Below are 22154 nucleotides of genomic sequence, written 5' to 3'. Positions count from 1 at the left end.
TCTTGCTGACTATTTAATAGTGTACTTACGTAAACCAATAATCCACATTCTTGTTTTTTTTCTTACTTAAATGTTTTGAAAATAACACTTTTGATATTACAAAGTGATTCAATATGACTGAATTTTTGTTTGGATATGTTTAATTGATAAGTGTAACTGCCTCGGTCGTCGTTATTTTCTGGAACATTTATAGCTACATATAGATCTGGTATGGTGTAGTTTTGGTTACATTTAAATGAATGCTTGATTCTCTGTGAATCAGTAATCAAAGTGGCTTCTTGTATGATCCACTGTTTATTTATTCTGACAGACTACATCAAAATGAAGTTCATAATGTAAATCTTTTTGCACCTCTCAGGAATCGATCCTAACCCACTAACTAACTGTATGAAAAAGTCTAATTACTTAGCATTTAGATATTAGATATGAGATATTTAGAGAAATACATTCAATTAGAAAGATTACATTTCTTTTTGGCATGTTTCCACTGCCAAGAGACATTCCAGCTAGTGTGAATTGCAAGAGAATAATCACTTTCACTAATATCATAAAAATGGATGCACTTTTGCTAAATAAAACATTTCAAACAGCTAATGCTTTATATTTATTGTGACAAGACATGTCAAGATTTAACTGGCTTACAATTTCCTGTATACTCTCGCTGGATATCTTGGATAACTACACATCTCATTACAGTACACATTAGAAAGTACCACTGTGCTTCCCTGTTCCTTCATCCATGCACGCTGAGGATCAGATACCCTACCTCACCCTTCCCCCAACAAAAAAAGAGCCCTTAAAAGCTGCATGAAAACCAATATGACCCTTCAATCTCCTGACCAATCATGCAGATCTGAGACTGCATGACACTGTAACTAATAGCTGTATTAGGAAATTAATTCATTTAATTTGTGTGTTCAACAAGCTCTAACTACTAAGATTTATTTAAGTCTTGCTTGGCTCAGCGTCTGTAAATAAAAATGTCAGTGAGTGAGTGTGAATGTGCATTTGTGTGTGTGCAAAAAGGGAGAACAGTGTCAAGTAGCCAATATGTTTTTCCTCCACTAGGTCCCGTGGCCGTGAACAATAGCCATTGCTTTTTGTTCTAGCTTACCTGGGGCTTCAGTCTCCAGTGAGTCGGAGCAAGACCCAGCCAGTATCTATTCTCCACGAACACTGATCCAGCACAGAGACACATTGTCCGCAGCTTTTTTAATTAAAGACCCCGGGTCGACGGTCTGTGCCAGGTGACCTGAACTGCTCCAAGCCTACATGTGTCCTCCACTATCCTCTCCACTGGGGATAAATCTCAGTGGATAATTGGAGGGGGAAATGCTATACTGCTGTCATGAGATGGAGGAAGGATTATTCACAGAGGAATAATGTAGCGTTTTCTTCTTTCTACATTCAGCCTACCTGCCTCATTCTCCCACCTTTTACACTCTCTCCCCCCTCTTTCCTCTCTGTCACAGGACCAGGCTATAAGAGAAGGAGGGGGTACCCATGTGACTCTTTTTTTTGCCTCCAATGAAATCCACCTGCTCCTCTTCTCTGTTGTATTAGAGATTATCCCAAGGAGTTTTCTCAACCAGAGCCGAAATGGAGCGTCTAGAGAGAGGACTGTCAGTAGCCCTCCTCCTCCTTGTGCCTCTTCTTTCTGTCCACTGCATCTCCAATCAGAAATCTACAGGTAGATTATATTTAATAGGCTTTTGGTGAATAATAACTCATGCATGCTCAAAGAGATGTTTAAAATGTTTAAAAAGGTAGGGAGGGTGACTTTTTTTTTAAATTTTTACATTTGCTCTTTACATGTGTTCTTCTCCAAATTTGCATTTGATATCACTTAATTTGAAGCGCTTTTTTTTTCTTTTTTGTTGTTGCTGTTTTTGTTCAGTCTCCTGGTGCGTAGTATCTGATGCTCAGCAGCAGAAGTGTTTGGATCTGGCCGGGAACGCCACAGCTCGGAATATTAGAGGGACTTTGCAATGTGTCCGTGGCCTGAACAGCAGAGACTGCATGAACAAAATCAAGGTATCTGTTCAGTGTTATTTTCATGTTTATTTATAATATAATCAAGTCAGAATAATAACTTTTAGTGAGGTGAGTGGTTGTAGATTGAATTTGAAAAATATGATCACCTCCAACAATCTTTTGCTTGTCTTAAACTTTCTTAATATGTTTTATACGTTTTCAGACATAATGAATCTGCTGGGTGCCAGTCAAACTTGTACTGACTGGCATTCATTTAAATGAGAAAATGTTTCCAAACTTTTGACTGATACTGTACGTGTAATTATAAGATAATTCCAGCTCCAGATGGCACTGAAGGGATTTTATAAGAACACATTTGTGAATTGTATGTATTTGTTGTCATTCAGCACCATAGTTTGGAAACATCCTTGAGCCATTTGAAACAAAAGTATGTTTTTCTCAGAATGGGACAGCAGACGCAGCCTCCATGTTTGCAGATGATATCTATGCTGCTAGCCTATGTCATGGCCTGGAGCTGGCAGCTGGAGAGTCCCACAATGGAGTGGGTAAGTACAAGGTTTGAGTTCTACAGCAGATTTGATCTAATGTAATTCACTCTGTACAGTGTTTCCATTTTCTCACACATCTCTCCTGTTTTTTAAAAATGATTCCCACTTGCTTTTTCCCTCTTATCTCTCTCCAAAACACTTCCTCCAGATGGCATTAGCTACTACGTGGTGGCATTGGCTCGTCGCTCTTCGTCAGACCTGTCCCTGCTGGAGATGCACGAGCGCAGCTCCTGTCACCCTGGCATACGCACCACAGTGGGGTGGACTGTTCCCATTGGCTACCTGGTCAACACCTCCCAGATCAGTGTAGGGGAGCAGTGCAACTTCCCCAGAGGTGAGACAGAGTGAGAAGGGGGAAGAGAGATTGAGGGAGGAATGATGTGTGCATGTACGGTATCTGAGAGGTTCAGAAGGAGGAGGGGGAAAGCAGTTATGTGGAACCAAGGGGGTGAAAGGACAGACGAGACTGGAGGTTAAAGGAGAAGAATCAGTTAACAGTGCAGCTTTCCCTGTGAATGTGAGATTGGATGAGTGTGGGGCTGTGATGATGAGAAGAGGGACACACTGAAAGATCAGGATTTCTTCATAAGACGGTTGAGGAAAGCAGCAAATTTTAAAGGCTTATCTACGTACCTCTTATTTTCAACAAACTTGAAACTAAACCCAACAATGAACTACGTGCTGCATTGATAAACATGTATTGTGAAACCAAAGCCTGATATATCTTACTCCTCCGTGCCACAAATCTTCACTGTTGTCTAAAGACTGTTAAGTATTCATAACAGCACAACATCTATTAATCTATAGCTGAAAATAGTTCCAAACAAATACACTGTTTAATGAATGTTTGCTAAAAACTACAGTTTCCAGCTGTTTTAGGAAATAAGTCTAAATGGGCCTTAATTTGAAATTCAATAATACTTTTGTTACCAGTTTTTAAAAATTAACTTCTTAAGTAGGAACAAATGGGTTCAGGGCTGAGTGCCACGGGCTGGTGAGTACTGAAAGACATACACTTAATTAGTTTTTGAATTTTCATTGGACTTTTTGACTGTAAAAAAAACATTGAATATATCAGCCTTGTACTTTAAAAAGATTTTTTTTAATTTACTGCTGCCTACAGTGTTAATTAGTTGTATTCATGTGTAGTTTTGATAAAACTTTGAGTTATTATATTGTTGGTTAATTAAGTTAGTTCATTTGAAAATGGACACTATTTTTTTATGTTTAACCTTTGGTCATTCTCTATATCATGTCAGTTTGACCTTTTATCAGTGTTTTAAAATCAGTTCTATATTTTTTTTGCTAATTTAGTAACTTTTCTTTATGTCAGACATGTATGTCTCTTCTTTGTTAAATGGTTGATGACTGTGAAAATATCAGGGAAACAATGAAAATAAATCCAGGACTTTATCATCCTATCCCTTGCAAAATGTGATATGTTATATTTTATTATATGTTCACACAGAGTGCATGTCACACATAACCACCACAAATTATTGAGGATTACACAAAAAGTTGAAAAGCAATTTCCTTTGTGGTCTTCTAATTCTGTTAAAAAATACTCATTCATACACAACTCACTGGATATTAAACAATTAATACTGAGAAAAATCAACAGCTAATTCCCATAGTGCATCCTTTACCAACTAATAGACCATTATCTTTTGATTTAAAAAGCCCTAATGTAATTTTTGTATCATTTTTAGAAGTACAGGAGAAGTTGGAAGTGGCCCCTGGATGTTTGGCTATTTACTCACTTATTTTCTGTCCTCTTCACCAGCGGTCGGAAACTTCTTTGGCTACAGCTGTGTACCAGGTGTGAAAGACCGCAAGCACGACCCTAGAGGAAACAACCCCAAGAACCTGTGCGAAGCCTGTATAGGAGATGAGAACGACAGACACATCTGTGCCAACAACCACAGAGAGAGGCACTATGGAGAGGCAGGGGCGCTGAGGTACAACACTGACATTCATAACTTTGGAAATAATGCACTAATAGCACCCAAAGGTGGTGTAGTTGTTACAACAGCCTCTGTGTCTCCCCTACTTAATATCCTTTTCAGCATATTGTCTCCATAAAGGAAAGTAGTGAGTAATTACAGCTGCCTGCTGTGGAATAAAAGCTAATATAGTGATGATAAAAAATAATGAAACAGTGACAAATGAGTAATAATTTTAGTGTGTCATTTTTCTAGGAGCTGCACTATAAGGCATTCAATTTTACATTACACGGAAGCAGCAGACAAAAAGTACATTCATTAAAAAAGAATGCAAACAAATCAAAATAACATTGCTGTGCTCTTTAATATCAGTTTCACACATTGACTGCATAATATCACTGTTGTGAGAATAAAAGGGCCACAGGAGCTGTTTAAACTAATTCAATAGGCCACAGAGGGAGCTCACTTATTCCTAAGTGTGCTGATTTCCACTTTATGCATGTTTTGACGGATTCTTAGATTTAATGTGTCTGATTATGTTTTTTTTCCCTGTGGTTTTCTTTCAGGTGTGTTGCAGAGAACCTCGGTGACGTGGCCTTTGTTAAACACACAACAGTCTTTGACAATTTGGACGGTCAGTGCTTAAATTATGCAGAGAATTTTAGAGATTACACCACAGATTATATAATAATATAATTTTATGAGTTAAATGATTAATAATGAGGTTATCTGGTGCCAGCAGAGTGTGCTAGTCCCTGTCACAACACAGGATGTCAGTGTTTCACTATATTTCTTTTAGTATTACAGTGTGCAGCAGATTACAGGAAAGTGATGTGTGAATGATATGCGTGTGTTTGTGAGACAGAGAGATGAGAGATGAACAATAAAAATAAAAGAGGAAAATAACAGTGAGAAAGAAAAAGAAACAGACAGACGGACAGGCAAAGGTGCAGACACTTATGTCCAGCACTGAAACGCCCTAATTCTCTGTTTGCTGCATCTGCTCCTCTGCTTTGGGCAACATCCAAAATTAATGGTGATCATTATCGTGGTCACGCTACACAGACTCTGCCGGTGCAGTCGAGTTGTAGCAGTTTGACGCCGGCTCCACAAACACTGTAGCTGTTTAACGAAGCATGCTTTCTCATATGGTTCAGAAATGTCCGGAGTCAGAACAATTAAGGAAGGTCAAGAAAACACAGAAGGTCTCTGCTGTTATTTAGGGATGCAGAAAGTGGCTTCAAGGTGGTCTACCATTTATCATTTAATTATTTGTTTAGTTAAATGGGGGTTTGTTTCCTTTTCAAACTCTTAGGAAGTCATCTAATTCACTCAAAAATTGTATGTCAAGAGTCAACATACAGATGAATGCTTATATGAGATTTTCACTGTTTGAGTCACGAGCAAATGATTGAGTGGACAAAATCACAACTAGCTAAAGTTGTTACGACAAGCTAATAGGCAGCTTAAAATCATGATGATGCAATGTAAATAAAATATTACATTACATTACATTATATCATTTCTTGAGAAAACAAAGACTTAATACTTGGTTATGCTGCTTCCTTGAGTACAACCTTTTGAGCTGGCTCAAAGAAACACAGCAGTTTGACATTTAGGAAAATACACTCATTCATTCAAGAGTAAATTGATTCCACTCTCATGCCTTTCCATTAACTATGAAACTACAGTGAGCAGCAGCTTAGCTTAGCTTAGCTTAGCTTAGCACAAAGACTGAAAACAGGGGGGAGACGTTAGCCTGGCTCTGTCTAAGTTGTGAGGGTGGTTACACAAAAACAGGGGTATATCTTGGGTGCTGGGACTTCCTGGAGTCTTGTCGTCACTGTGAGCTGACAACTAGCAAAGACTCCAGGATGTCATTGCACCCAGCCAAAAAATAGTTCCAATAATAAGGATTTTTCGGTTTTTGTATACATTACACACACACAGATATAACATGTTAGTGTGTGTGTGAGCTTTAGAGGTGGTGGTAGGTGGCTTTGTTACCTTTGGACAGAGCCAGGCTAGGTGTTTTCCTCATGCTTCCTGTCTTTATGTTAAGTTACACTAACTGGCTGCTGGCTGCCACCTCAAATTTAATTGAACTATTTATCTGATGTATATGCACTCTTCTCCTGCCAAGGTAAGAACCAGGAATCGTGGGCCTTGGATCTGGAGCTTGAGGATCTGAAGCTGCTGTGTCCAGATGGAAGCGAGGCAGGTCTGGATGAGTATGAGCGTTGCCACCTGGCAGCCGTCCCAGCTAACGCTGTGGTGGTGCGCATTGAGGACAAGTGCCGCGTCTGGAAGTACCTGGAACGCTTACAGGTGGGTTTGGACAGATATTGCATCAGCTGTGTTGAAATGTGTGTGTGTTTTTCTTCAGATATGTGTGTTTATGTCTCTTTCATTTCTCTGTAGAGTCTGTTTTATTGATCAAAATGTCTCAGAACATAGGTATCTGCTAAACTGTCATCCTTCTTCCTTAGTGAGTGTGTGGGAGATGCCAGGATGACTGATACGTCCTGTGCTTATTCCCTGGCTACACACACGCATTCACACAGAGACGCACATGTCCTCACAGGCCCAAAGAAACACACTCATATGTAAGCCAACGCACATCTATGCATGCCCTCATACATTAAGTGCTGTCACACACTTTCTCTTTCCTGCAGAATGTGTTTGGCAACGCCAGCGAGGGCTTCAGTCTGTTCAGCTCAGCAGGCTACAGCGAATCCGATCTGCTCTTCAGTGATGCCACCCACTACCTGCAGAGGGTTCTGGGTAGCTGCACCTCTTGGCTAGGCCCCTCTTACACCACCAAGCTGCAGGCCTTTGAGTGTGAAGGTAAGAGTGATGATGTGTCTCTGTGTGTTTGTACTGTATTTATGTGGTTCTGCTGCTGAAGAGTGGGTGGTTGGAGGAGTGTTTTCTCCTTTGTGTGTGTTGTGTGTGTGTGTGTGTGTGTGTGTGTGTGTGTGTGTGTGTGTGTGTGTGTGTGTGTACGTTTGTGTATCCACTGCAGCTGTTCTCATTATTGCGCTTTCCCACCAACAGGCTTCTGCTGATGGAACAGGAGGAAGACATCCAGCGCATAGACTTCCACCGCATACCCCTGTCTCCATCCTCCCATTCTGCCTTCCCTCCCTGCCATCTGTGTCCCTTTGTCAGTCCATCTCACATCCTTTTTTGCTTGGCTTTTTTGTATTTGTTTTGTCCTTGCATTTCACCGCAAGTTCTCAATCATTATGTCCTCGTCCTCCTCCAACTTAGTGCGTCTTCTTATATGTTGGCTGGCAGGGTAGGACGTTGCTAAGAGGGGCTAATCGGATAAGAAAAACTTCAGAAAAATATCCCTGAAATTGAGCATGGGTTTAAAAATGACACTGCAAAGAAAGGGTAGGAAATAGAGAAGATAGGATAAAAATAGAAAACAATAGTATAGAAAAGAAGCGCAGGTTAATGAGTGCTGTAGTTCTTATGTCGTTGACAGATTTTCTCTTTTTAAAGCATTTTTAAAAGAGGATTTTGTTGGAATTAATCCATAAACATTAGTGTCCCCAAAAAATTTAGACATACAAAAGAAAATCCTGTTATATAAAAATGAGCTCCTACCCTGTACATTTGTGGGGAAATAGTGTTCTTCTTGGCTTGCTGCATTAGTATGAGATTCAGTAGCCCCCTCACCCCCCTCCCACAGGGTCTGTCTCTGGCACTGAACAACTGGGTGCTATTAACTTTGAGCTTAGAAGTCTCAGTTACTGTATGTGTGTGTGTGCTTGTGTGCTTGTGTCTGTGTGTACACTTTTTCCCACAGCTATGATTGCCCTAATTGGCAGTCTGGCATAGTATACTGTTTGTGTGCGAATGAGAGAAAGTGTGTGCAAAGTGTATGCATGTGTCTGCATGTTCAAGTGCTTATGTGTCATTGTGTGTGTGTGTGTGTGTGTGTGTGTGTGTGTGTGTGTGTGTGTGTGTGTGTGTGTGTGTGTTGATAGGATTGCTGCTTTCCCATGGTTTGTATAGCTTACTACTTTGGATCACTGCTTTCTCACATCTGGTGTGGTTGACGGGACTGTGCCAGTTCACAGTGTTTTGTTACACTATACTGTATATTTAGGAGAAAAGGATTAGGGCTTGGGTTGCCTCAAGTGACCCCTGACTACATCTTCTGAAAAAGCTTTCATAATTTACTCATCTGTGACAACATTTCCGTTACCCGAAATTCCCTATATTTGCTCTCCAAATCCTTCTCTGGCTCTCCTGCTTCTGTTATTATCTATGTAGCAACATGTAGAGGGGCTACGTGGACTCCTGTCTTGTCTTTCTATGACATGTCGTTTAAATACTGAAACATTGCTACCAATAGCGAGACACAGATAATGACAGGGGTTAAGAGTTACTCACAGGAGGTTGTTCAAGGCTGGTGTTACAAGCAGCAAATTAGTCAATGCAATATGTAGTGTTGTTATGAGGACTGCCACAGAGAAAAGTATTACAGAATTAATGTGCTGTGAAGAAATGGTTATTGTCAAAAAATGCACAGTCATTTTTCTGGCATGTTTAAGGAACCGTAATTAAAGAGTGTAAAGATGAATCGCTCTTAACTCATCGGCCAGTTTAAATGATTACTTGACATAGAGAATCGGGTAGTGTAAAATGTTTCATAGACTGTAATTCTGAGCTTCTCTTGCCGTCTCCACCTTTGTGATTTTCTTTCACGTTCTGCACTGCAGAGCTTAGCAATAAACTGACAATGATCTTCTCATCAAATGGTGTTTTTTGACCTCATAATCCTAGAAAGAAGTCCTTTGAGTTACAGCTAGTACAACAGATGTAAACAAAAGAATGTATTCAATTTGCACGGCTCTGCTTTGAAAAGAACAAACACCTAATATCCTCTTTTTGAAATAAAACATAGCCACATGTCATCTCACTAGTTGACCATATATGTTATGTTTTGGCTCTTGATGGCAAAAACTCCCCAACTGTGAATATGCTAAATGGAAAACTACCACAATTCTTCAGAGAGTGTTCACCTCATTAGTGGCCAGCAAAGAAATCTTTGTCATCTGGTTATATCTGTTGTACTCATTCAACTCTGGTTCGTAACATTGGTGCTGTTTGTTTTTACTGTTTGTCTGACAAAGAAGTTTGATGTAAATACTTCTCACTGCCTGAATGTGTAGAGCTGCAAAACCTTCTTTACTTCAACCAATTAAATGAATGATGATAAAGAAAATAATCATCTCTTCCATTCTAGCTGACTTCTAATTATCCTGAAACTGCTATGTGATATCTGTGTGGAAATGAATTTGCTTGATATCATCTCGTTTCGTCTCACACTCCCGTCTCTCACTCTCTCAGTCTTTCTCCTTTTGCACACACATTCACTCAGATGTGTGCTGTGTGCTTCCTCTCAGACGTTAGGGAACAGAAGTAATGGAGAAGAAGATAAAAATAAAAAAACAACACATACACGCACAAAGGCCTGCATAGAGAGAGACAAATGCTCACTCAGGTGGTGAGATGTACCTCCCAAGTAGACAGATGAATCAGGGACACACCATCATACTCTTGGTGGCCACACGTAGACAGACCTTTACTCAGCGTGGACAAAATGCCCTTTAGAGAAAGTCTGTGCTCATAATGGCAGATACTGTAGATTGAACTGCATTGGAGCAGATAGCTGCAATCACTTTCAATCAGCTCTCTTGCTGGTTATTTTTGCTGTAACACACAAATAAATAACTTATGCAGCCTAAACACAGTCTTCTCAAGCTTGTGGCTCGTGCGAATGTCATCGGTGGAAAGTAATTACTAGTTCTATTTTTGCACTTAAATGAACAGCAGTGAACAGATGTGACAGGAGAAGTAAAAACAGCTTGAGTGTCACCCTGGCTAACAAAATACTAAGTAATTAAAGTACACTTATTCTAACAGGTACTTGAGGAAAACTTAGTTTGAATATGTCCCCATCCCCATGCCACTCTATGCTTATTCTCCAACAAAACTGTCCAATGAAATAATAGTATGGTATACTATAGCTATTGCTTTTTACGTACAAAACACAAAGCCATCTCAGAAAATACAACTCATTATCATAGATTAAACTTCCCAACAGTACATAAAGAAGCTACAATTAGGTCACACATGCTCCAAATTTCTAAATGTTGCTTACATCTTACTACATCAGCTTAATTTTATTCTATAGCAACCAGTATCACTCTGGTATTATATTAGCAGTACAATGGTTCCTAACCTGAGGGTCCAACACAAGAGGTATCTGAGGATTTGCAAGATGATTAACAGGATCAGTTCAGATCTTTATTGTCCCACAACAGGAAATTTGTTTTTGCAGCAAGGCAGCATGAGAACACAAAACCATGAAAATTAAATGAAAATAAAAACACAATGACACAAATGAAGACAGTGTTGGTACAATGCATGGGATTCAGGATACAATAAAGGATGGAAGCAAAGAAAAAAACAAAGCTGTGTGAGAGAGGCAGTTTATGTATGAAAGTTAAGGGCACTTATTGCACATGGATGAATAAAAACTTGAACCTATTGCACTCATTTTTGGAAATCAGTATTTCTGATTATAGTGCAGGGTGTCAAAGGAAAGCAGAATAAATCAATTCGTACATTGCAAAACTTTTTCTCTTTTTTTCTATTGCAAATAACTGGATTTATTTTTGTCTTTTCAGGCTTCTAAAACTTACTCAAAGTAAAAAAAAACTTTGTGTTGACATGAGCACCTGTTGAGAGGTTGCAAGTGTACACAGCTAAAAACTTCAATCTTAATGAAAAAGCATTGATGTATTTTGAGCTAAATAAGAATCAAAGCGACATATCAAATGTGAATGTAACCATTGCATTAATGTGTATGTTTACACTTGACTGCTGTTCTTGATGGAGGTGAAGTCATTTTTTTTAATGTGTAGCTGTATCTGTAAGTGTTTTCATCACACTAAATATCTGAATAGTCAGCGTCTTACTGTTGAATGTCAAGATGCTTCTGAATGTGTGTGAGGATGTGAGCGTAAATCCATGCAGGCGTGTCAGCTCAAGCGTTTGCGGGCGTCTTTATCTCGACTGGCACGGGTGACGGCACGGACGGCAGACAATTTGACCGGAGGTTGTGAGGCGAGAGCGGCATAGAAGGGAGGGGTGACAGTGATGGAGGGAGAGAAGAGAGAAGAGTGACAGGTAATCCATCAGAGGCGTTACTGTCATTATTCAATTACCACCCATCCTTAGCACTCCTGATAACCCCAACACACATACACACACACACACACACACACACATATACACACACACGTGGCCTATGTACCCACACAATGCAAGCACACACTGGGAAGTTAAACCGAAGTGGTGGATCCTCTTACACAAGGTGGGTTTGTTCTGTGTGGGTGGTGAGGTGAGCCGGGACATGGGTCTTGGCTCTAGTTCCTTATACGCTTTTAGTGCAGCAGACCTTTAAATCTCCACTCCTTCCTCCTCTCATCCCCTCTTCCTCTCACCCCCCTGATAAGGAACATGGAGTATGATTAGACGCCAGTGACACCAGGCTTATCGCTCTGCTCCCATAACGCTCCCCAGATCACTTACACAATACAAGCCAAGCAGCACAAACACACACACATACACACATGTTTGTACAGCTATCCTTGTTGGGACACTGCATTGACTTCCACTCATTATGGACAGCCTAACCCTAACCCTAACCCTAACCCTAACCTTAACCATAACCAATTCATGCCTAACCCTAACCCTAACCTCAATTCACACCTTACTCTTAACCTCAACCAGGACCTTAGAAATAAAGTTGTGCTTCATTTGCACTGGGCTTTTGGTCCCCATTAGTCCTGACAAGGTCAGTGTTTATAAAGGTCCCAGTGAGGTAACACACACACACACACACACACACACACACACACACACACACACACACACACACACACACACACACACACACACACACACACGTTTGTACAGCTATCCTTGTTGGGACACTGCATTGACTTCCACTCATTATGGACAGCCTAACCCTAACCCTAACCCTAACCTCAATTCACACCTTACTCTTAACCTCAACCAAGACCTTAGAAATAAAGTTTTTAAAGGTCAGTGTTTATAAAGGTCCCAGTGAGGTAACACACACACACACACACACACACACACTAAAGGCTCATGAGACTAGCTATCAATTTTAGATATGCTTTTAGATCAGTTTGTGTGACGGCGCACGTTGCCTCCATAATGATGCGCGAGCAGGTTGAAAAATGATGGCTAGCAGAAGATTGTTTGAGTGTAAAGCACTGAGTCGGGGTGGTGGTGGGGGGGGTGTGGTTTTTATGCATAGTATGTGTGGGTGACAGTGAGTGTGCCATGAGGATGCAGGCTCGGTGGTTCTCAAACACTAGATGGCGCTGTGTCCTCAGCAGTGCACCTCACATGCATCATGACTTTTCCAATATAACCAGTATAATGCCACGGGGGGATCCAAATAGCGCATTTACTGAGGCTCCTCTCTTCTCATCACAGTCTGGCTGTCTCAGTGTCCTCGTCGCTTCTCCTGTATAATCTTCTTTTTCTAATTTCTACTCCCTCCTTCCTGTTTTTCCTCATTTCACATCTCTTCTATCGTCTCTCGATTGTTCACCTCTCCTCTCCTGTTTCTTTGTTTACTGGCTCCATGTCAACCTTTCTCCTCTTATTCTTCTCTCATTCCTCTGCTCCTCTTTGCCCCTTTTATCTTCTCTACTCCCCTTGGCCCACCTTTCTCATCTTCTCTCCTTTTCCTTCCCTCTGTCCTCTCCTTTTCTTTTTCTTGTTTCTATTCTTCTCTCCTGTCCTCTCCTCCTATTTTCTCATCTGTTATCGTCTTTTTGTGTCCTCCCATCGTGTCTCCTTCTCTCTAGTTTCATCCACCTCTTTTCCTTTCTTTTATTTTCTCTCTTTTCCTCTTTCTTCTCCCAATACCTATTTCCCTTCCTTGCCACCCTCTTCTTTTTTTCACCTTTCCTCAAGTCCAGCTTTCTCCTTCTCTCCTTCTTGCCCTTTTCCTTTCATTATATCCTCTCCTCCTCCCCACCCTTTCTTTTCCCCTCTCCTCTACATTTTTTCTCTTCCCTTTTTTTGTTTCATTTTATCTCTCCTCACGTTCACCTTTTTCCTCCACCCCTTCTCCTGCATAATGTCGTCATGTCCTGTCATCTTTTTGGCTCCTCTCCTCTCCTGTCCCCTTTTTTCTTTTTCCCTTCCCTCATCTCCTAATTTCTCCTATCCCCATTGCCTCCTTCTTGTTTCCTTTTCTCTCCTCCACTCCCCTCTACTTCTTTCCTCTCCTCTTTCGTGTCTCATTTCTCTTCTCCTCTAACCCTTTTCTCTCCCCTTCTGTCCTGTCTCTTTTCATCTCTCCTGTCCTCATGCCCACCTTTCTCCTCTCCTCTTTTCTCCTCTTTCCTGATTTATTCTCCTCTCCTACCCTACCCTGTCTTTTCTTCCACCTATTTTCTCTCCTCTCCTCTCCTCTCCTCCATGGGGCAGTAGCTCTGTAATGTTGTTAGGGCATGCTCTTATTAATAACCTACACTCTGAGAGTCTTTGCTAGTGGAGCATGAATCTCTCGTTCGGGGACGGGTAGAGGGTATTTCACTGCCTGTGTGTGTGCATGAAAGAGAGAGACTGAGACAGAATGGAAGAAAACACGACGGGTGGGTGTGATGTACAAAAAGCATGTTGTTTCCTCCCATTGTTTAATGGTGCTGGATCAGCTTGTGGTCTGCTGGGCCAGTATGTTTTATGTGTACAGTAGGTGGGCACGTGGATCTATGCCAGACGTCCTTGAGTCTGACCCTGTAAGGAACCTTGCCTTTGGGCATCCCATGGCCCAGTACTCATTACTGCTGTAGGTGCGCACACACATTCACATACATATACCTATTCACACTAAACTCACACCGTGCTTACCACAAAGTGGTCATTTCGTGTGCAAACAGATAAACTGCAGGTGTGTGTGTGTGTGTGTGGGGGGGGGGGGGGGGGGGGGGGGGGTGTCTGTGTGTGTGCTATCTATGTTCACCATCTCTTAAGGTCTCAGTAAAAGAGTAATTTGTGAGCAACCCTTTTCTCATTAGGCAAAGTGTCAACGGTTAAATGTGAAACTTAAGGTGATGGCTGCTGTCAGGCAATTAGTGCTAAAGGACAAAGTTAGGGGAAGTTATAGAGAGTGAGTGTAAGTCAACAGAAGTATAACAAGGATGTGTGCAGGTGTGTTTGTGTATGTGTGTGTGTGTGTGTGTGTGTGTGTGTGTGTGTGTGTTACATTTACGCTCCGTGTGCCACCTCTATCTGTTCCTGCGCTCCATAACGAGCCGACAGGTGTACGAGCCAGCAGGCTGGACACTGACTGATGCAGCACTAATGCTCAGAAACTCTCTTTCTCCCACACACACACACACACAAACACACACACACACACACAAACACACACATACACACACACACACACACACAGGTGTAATGTATTGTACAATAAGTGTTGTCCAACCTCAGCAGTACGCTCAGCTTTGGCAGAGAGGCAAAAACAGAGAGGAGGAGGAGGAGGTGGGGGATGAGAGAGGGTGATTAAATAGTCTAGTTAGTCCACAGAGTGGTTGAGAACATTAAGAGCCAGGCCATTCATCAGTATAACACACACAATACACACACTACGAATACACACACCCACTCATATTGATTGCAAAAGTTAAAAATGTCTCTGCTCGGTGAGCCTCACTCAGTGAATTCTCGGTGGATAACAACGCACTAACACACACAAACACACACACACACAGACACACGCACACGTACACACACACACACACACACACACACACACACACACACAAATTCCCCAAAATTCCCATATGTACATCTACACACACCCACACACACACACACACACTCTCTCAGATTAATTTTCCATCACTTACCCGTCCTGTCATAAGTGTGAGCGCTGGCTCATTAAAACTCTTCAAACTCCCTCCCACATCTCCCTCCTGCACCTCCCCTCCCTCTCTCTGTCTTGCTTTCTCATAAACGGACAGGACTCCTTACTGCTATAGAGGTGGGGATATATAGAGCGAAAAAATAAATACAACAAAAAAATGAAAGCCGGGGAGGAAAAGGAGGTAAAGCAGGTGGGCTGTCAAACAAGAGAAGATGAGGAAATGGAAGAGTAGGAAGAGAAAAAATAGGTAGATTGTCAGATAATATGACAGACAAAAATGAAGAAGGAACATGAAGCTCAAAAAAGGGTGAAGAATGAGTAGACGGGGGGGAAAGGACAAACAGTTGGGAAAAATGAGGAAGTAGGATAAGCGGTTGGGATGTCGATTAATAAGAAAACAGAAACGAGGGAGGAAAGCAAATGAAGAAAGACAAGGAGGGGGAAAAGGAATGGAGGGAAATGAGGGGGGAAAAGCAAGAGATGAGAAGTAGGCAGGATGGTGAAGAACAGGATGATTGTAAAGGAAGTGGCCATAAAGAAATGATGTATAAGCAGCAAAATGAGGCATTTAGTTGGCAATTAGTAAATGGGATGAACTGAGAGGTAAAGGAGAAGAGGCAAGGACATCATCAAAAAGACGAAACAGCAAGGGAGGGAGGAGAAGAGCAGCGGTTTATCCTTATGCTCTCAGTAATTCCCAAATATGAAGTCCCTTGTTATCACTGTTTAGTTTTAATCTTCAGCCTAACAGTCTTTTTCATTATCAGGATAATGCCGGTTATTACCTCTTCATTGCCAGGAATATTATGATGGATGTGTTCCAATCAGCCCTGGCATTAATACGATCAGCGTGGACATTAGCACAATCAGTCAGCACGCTACTGATAATAACTCATGATTGTTGTGATTCAGTCCCAATGCCACGACAGCCGGAGCTGTATTTAAGGACCATTAGTTACAGAGAGATTGAGGGAAATAGCAGGGAAGGAAAGAAAGAGCTCAGGAAGGAAACAGAGAGAAGAAGGATAGGAAGGAAGAGAGGGGGTTGTGGTGAAAAATGAAAGCGAAAGTGAGAGTGAAAGGGTGATGTTGAGGAAAAGATGGTGACAGACAGAAAACTAATTTAGGCTGCATTCACAATTATGTTTGGATCCAATTTCGGGAGTGTTTACTGCTTTAATGTCATTCATCTGGCCAGGTGAGAGTAATGAGATCCAAACTTAGGTGGCTCCAAGTAACAGTACAAAAACATCTGAAAAAGCAGATGTTAGTCTGCCTACAAGACGGCAAGAACAAAGTGCAGCTTGTTTTGGGACAAACCACAAAAGGTCAATGGGTACAAAGAGACAGGTGTACAGAAGGGTCACAAATTAAAGGAAAAAACATTGTAAAAACACAAATAAAGTGTTGGGGTCACTCTCAGCCTCCAGAACAGTGTCTGTGCTCTTTGGCAAGGATTCTCTGGTGTTTTGGCAACACCGCCTCCTACAAATTACAGTCATATACAACTGAATAGTTTCCTAATTACATTCCATAGACAAATTGCTATCTGTCTAAAGGTATGTTCAGACTGAAAGCAAGGACCAACATAGACCAATAAGCTACTTGTGCAGTCTTGTGTATTCTGTACATAAGTTAGCTGTAAGCTAACTAGCGTCATACACACTGACCATGCAGTTAGTGTGTTATCAGCTCCATTAACTCAATGAACAGTTCTTCTCTGTTATTTTCCTCCAGTCTCTCCTTTCTGCTTACATAGCACTTTTATCCAAAGTATTTAACAATGTCTCTGCTACTCTCTCTCTCTCTCTCTCTCTCTCTCTCTCTCTCTCTCTCTCTCTCTCTCTCTCTCTCACACAGACACACACACACACACACACACACACACACACTGATGGTGGCAAGCTATCACACAGGGTGCTGGCACAACCATCAGGAGCAATTTGGGGTTCAGTATCTTGCCCAAGGACAAGAGACAGGACAACCTGCTCTACCTCCTGAGGTACAGCCATATTCTTAATCAACTATTATTCAAAGTGAACTGACTAAACACAATCAACATTGTCACTTTTAGCAGAGACGCTTCCCTCAATGATAACTGAGTGCTGTTGTCAGCTCAGCTGGCATTCACAGTGTGTTACCCCAGTACAGAGTGTTAAATTAAAAGCTACAGAAACAATCATAATCTGACACCACTGCCATAAATAGAACTGCTGAGCTATTATGAGTGCAGTGCTTGTATAGGTTTTGTACTGAACTGGAAGTGACAAATTGGACTCAGCACTGGACACTGGGTCATGTGAATGATGATGGGCTATGAGGTTTTTTTCCTGTCTTGTTTCAAGAGCTTTCAGTTTAAGAACATGATTTATTGATTTCACATTCAGATTTAGTAACTCTTATCTTCAAAATCATGCAGTCATTGTCATTTCATTGGCCAACACTACACCTGTGATTCTAATAGTTGGGGAATTTGACAGGGTTGTCGCACAAAAAATACGAGAGCAGAGCTGAAATCTGAGAGCAGATGTTTCATGAGTGCACAGAAGCAGCCTGAGTGCGTGGAGAAGAGCTGAAGCTGGAGCAAACAACAATATGTCCAAGTGCAAGCGTACAATGTGAGCAGAAGCAGAGCAAATCTGCATGCAAGTAGGGGCAACTGGAAAATACTTACAAAATCTGAACATAAAATCAATAAATCATGCTCTCAAATTGAAATACCACACTCTTGAACAAAAATAGAAAAAATACCCATACTGTGCCCACTTAACATTCATGTAAAAGTGAATGTCTGAATCGTTGGACTGAACTAAAATAAGTGATTCAAATCACCAAAAAGATTAGTGATTTCCACCTCTTGAATGTTTACCAAGTAGATCGTAACTCAAACCTTTTTCTCATGTTGAAACATTTTCTAAAAGCACACATTACCTCAGTTTCCCACCAACTTAGTTTTCGTATGTAGTCACATTCCCATTAAGACCCACTGTAAGTAGTTAAATGTAGGGCTTGCCTTTTTTTTTGCTTGCAGCTGCAAGCTTGTGTTCTCCTACAATTTATGTAGCTTTGCATATTTTATTGTTGTTTGTATGTGTAATATTGAAGGCAAGGGTCATAGGCCTACAAACAAGCAATCAGAGAAACTACAATGATTTGTTCCTCCAGAGACACAGATAGATAGAACACTTTATTAATCCCAAAGGGAAATTACAGTGTTACAGCAGCCTTCTCACATAAATCACCAAAACAAATGAGGTTGAAGAGAAACAAATACATTGAAAAGGCAAACGTATTATAAACTGCAGTATAATAATCTAAATGGAACACAAAACAGAATAAAATAATAGCACTGAATAGCACTGAAATTGTGTTATTGTGCTGAAATGGACAATTATACTGTGCAATCATAGTACTGTAACATATTGCACATTAGTGCACGTCAAGGTGCTAAAAGCTTTTTCAGTGAGGTGCAGAATTGTGTTGGAATATTAAAGAGAAATTAACTGGAGATTAAATATATATATATATGTGTGTAGTATATTATATGAATAATGAATACTATAGTGAAGCTCTAAATTGCAAAAGGGAAACACCTAAGACTGTAAGGATTAACAGCAGATGGATCACAGGTAAGCAGTCTGTCCTTGTTACATGAAGAAGTAAGGTGAGATTTCCTGTCCCGATACAGAGGAGACTTGTTGAACAATGTGATGGTAGCTGGCAGGAATCACTTCCTGTAGAGTTCCTGGTCAATGAAGCTGAATGAGTGGCTTATCATGATGTTTAACACCTTGTGTAGCACTCTCCTGTCCACAACCCACTCCAAAGGCTTCAGACAGGTCCTCCAAAACAAGCTAGCATCCCTCCTGATCAGTTTGTTGAGTTTGTTTCTTCCACTGGCTTTGATGCTGCTGCCATACCAGACTGCAGTGAATAACACTGCCCTTAAAGATTTGCAACATCTTCCTGTAAACATTTAACAAAGTAGAGTCTGTTCTGTTCTTTCCTGTAAGCAGACAGATTTTGGCAAATCACTGTGGTACTACGTAGCGGATTTCACCCTGTTTTGGAGAAAAGTAAAAGATCCCCTCCAGACATGTTTCACAACATATATAAATACTGTGCTTTGAATAATAATTCATGTCTGCCTTTTTCCACAAAAAAGCTCAGAGTACACAGTAGTGTCACAAATTATGTTTGCAGGTCCACTCTGTAAACTCAGATTTCCGGTCTGTAGTGTCCTGTAGTGAACTGAACATACAGTACATCATCATTAAATTTGTTACGGCTTTCCTTAACTCTCTTTTTGCACATCACTCGTCGGTCACCTGGAATCCAACTACACCTTGCAAAGTGATTTATTCATCTCCTGTAGAAAAAGAAAAGGAGTGAACTCTGCATTGTATCACATACAAGTGATCTTCACGGTCAACAGAGTTGATATAAGGCCATAAGAATTCATTCTATTTTCATCAAGATGTCATGCCCTGTGGGAAACCATCTGCTTCCTGTCAGTTTTTCCACTCATTTATTCAAGTTTTTTATTTAATTTGTCACCTGTCTTTACATCTGATAGTCAGCACTGGTCACGCTTGGAAGATCTAGTATAGCAAAACGAACCAAGGACATACTAATGTGCATAATCAGCTATATCTGTATATGTACTTGAATGACATGTGCACCAGGAAAGGTAATTGCTTTCCTTACGTTAGACGTGGATTTGTTTAGACTCCTCTATATCGCCTAAATCTCCAACCTTGCAGTATGGCAGATTAGCAAAACTCTTCAATAAAGCTGAACTATTTGTGACTTCTGTTTACAAGCCCTGGCTCATTTGTAATGAGCACTGTGAACATAAAGGGACCAATTACAAAAATGCAACAAAGTGAACTTTTAAACCATGGTTCAAAACAAAGAAAACAAACTTTTAGTGCAGCTGTGCTCTTAGATAATCACTGCCAAATTGCCTAGCAAAAACGATAGTGGACTTTGTTTTCCTGCCAAGCCAATCTATCACTGCCCTATATCTATATATGGAAAGTTCTATGTGTATGAGTGAGTGCCCAGCGGGGACAAACCTCAACTAAAGTACACCTAAAAACTACTGCTCTCCACTATAGTGTTGCAGTTCCCTGCTGTGGTATACAACACTAAACAAGCTCTCATCGAACATCTCTGCTGTAATGTGGTAGTGTGATGCATGTGAGAAATGGGGCAGAATGAACAACAGGGTAGAAGCTATCTCACACTACTAGCATTAATTTTATATCAGACCACATCACCAAAGGACCAGATCAGTGTTGCTCACACTCACACTTGCCGACGTCTATTACACAGTAAGTGGAGCACTCCTTATGAATATTACACACCTCTCTGTGTTAAAAGCTTTCTATCTGCGTGACATCGCTGGCAAGCTGCTCCACAGCTGTCAAACCAGTGCTGGAGAATGTGAGAGAGGATGTGGAGGTACAGAATGTAGCCTTGAATGAATGTGTGTGTGCGTGTGTGTGTGTGTGTTTGTGTGTGTGTGTGTGTGTGAGAGATGTCATCATCACACAGCTGTGAGGGACCAGTACGACTACAGAGAGTATCCTACTTTAAAGAATGTGTGTGTCTACAACAGAAACAGAGAAGCCATCTTAGCATGTTCATGAATATGTCACATGCTCTCAATACAAAAAACATGTATTTTTAAGTCATGGGTCTGCCACATATAGATGATATTTGCAGATGTGTGCAAAAAACATATCAGGTGTACACTTGTGTGAAGGTGAAGATTAAAGATGGAAGGAGCAGTCACGTGTGCCATCATCAACTATGTATATCCCAGAAGTTATGTTTATATTCTAAACATTTGTTTCCCCTCTTAAGCCTTGACAGGAAATGCAATTTCTGCCTTAATTATGGCCTTATACACAGTTTTTGTAGTGGGGGAGGCGTAACATTTATATATTACATGAAAATGGATGACAGGTGGTTTGGGAGAAACAAACCACAGGACAGGGTTAGTGAAAGATCACTTGATTGTATTTAATATACGTCAATACAATATCCACACACAACCACACAGTGTGGTGTTATATGTCATATTATTGAAAGAGCAGATATGAGGGGAAACAAACAAAATACATTTTCGGTCAACATTTTGAAGATATGTTAAGTATCATAATTTCTGCAACTTGCCAAATATGTTAAAGGATATTGTTTGGCAATTTTCTATATTATTCTTATTGTCAATGAATCTCATGTGCAGAGCCAAATCAAGAATGGACTGACCTACTGCCAAGCATTGTGTATGTATCCAAAGCCTGATACATACCTTTGTTTTTGTCCCAAAAAATAAAACACCTCCACACTGCTGCACTGGGTGACATATTACTTTATCCTTATGATTATGGTCATGTTAGTGTGTTTAGAAATGGCTCCAAATAGCACTTCAATAACAGTGATCAAGTTTTCAGTCATGAGAGAGTAGTTCTTTGTAATGGCAGATGCCACTTTGCGTGCATGGGAATGTGATTCTCTTTTCTTTTGCTGGCTTGTTGTGCCACATATTGCAACCTATTAACTTTGTGCCGAAGTTCTTTAAGAAATTTACAACAGAACCAACTCTCTGTAGACTGAAAACATGCTTGCTATTACTAGACTTTGGAGCTGTATCTAAAC

At 40.7% G+C, this 22154-nt stretch overlaps 1 protein-coding gene across 1 annotated transcript; it reads left to right on the top strand.

Annotated features, from left to right (window-relative positions):
• Positions 1-1599: 1599 nt before the first annotated feature.
• Positions 1600-11634, top strand: otomp (otolith matrix protein). The gene is made up of 9 exons (XM_053335127.1): positions 1600-1690; positions 1898-2034; positions 2438-2540; positions 2692-2877; positions 4327-4501; positions 5053-5120; positions 6630-6814; positions 7162-7333; positions 11546-11634. The coding sequence occupies exons 1-9, from the start codon at positions 1600-1602 to the stop codon at positions 11632-11634; spliced, it is 1206 nt and encodes a 401-aa protein (XP_053191102.1).
• The last annotated feature ends 10520 nt before the right edge of the window (positions 11635-22154 follow it).

This window comes from Scomber japonicus, chromosome 16 (genome assembly GCF_027409825.1).
Source record: "Scomber japonicus isolate fScoJap1 chromosome 16, fScoJap1.pri, whole genome shotgun sequence".
NCBI classification, from domain to species: Eukaryota; Metazoa; Chordata; class Actinopteri; order Scombriformes; family Scombridae; genus Scomber; species Scomber japonicus.
The sequence above is the reverse complement of the archived record's forward strand: the minus strand, read 5'-3'. Positions and strand labels throughout refer to the sequence as shown.

What these genes read in the sequence shown, in the direction of transcription:
- otomp (XM_053335127.1), top strand. Translation starts at nt 1,600, where the DNA reads ATGGAGCGTCTAGAGAGAGGACTGTCAGTAGCCCTCCTCCTCCTTGTG. An exon ending in GCAGTGCAACTTCCCCAGAG is followed by an intron (nt 2,878 to 4,326) that starts GTGAGACAGAGT and finishes CCTCTTCACCAG; the next exon opens with CGGTCGGAAACTTCTTTGGC. An exon ending in AGTCTTTGACAATTTGGACG is followed by an intron (nt 5,121 to 6,629) that starts GTCAGTGCTTAA and finishes TCTCCTGCCAAG; the next exon opens with GTAAGAACCAGGAATCGTGG.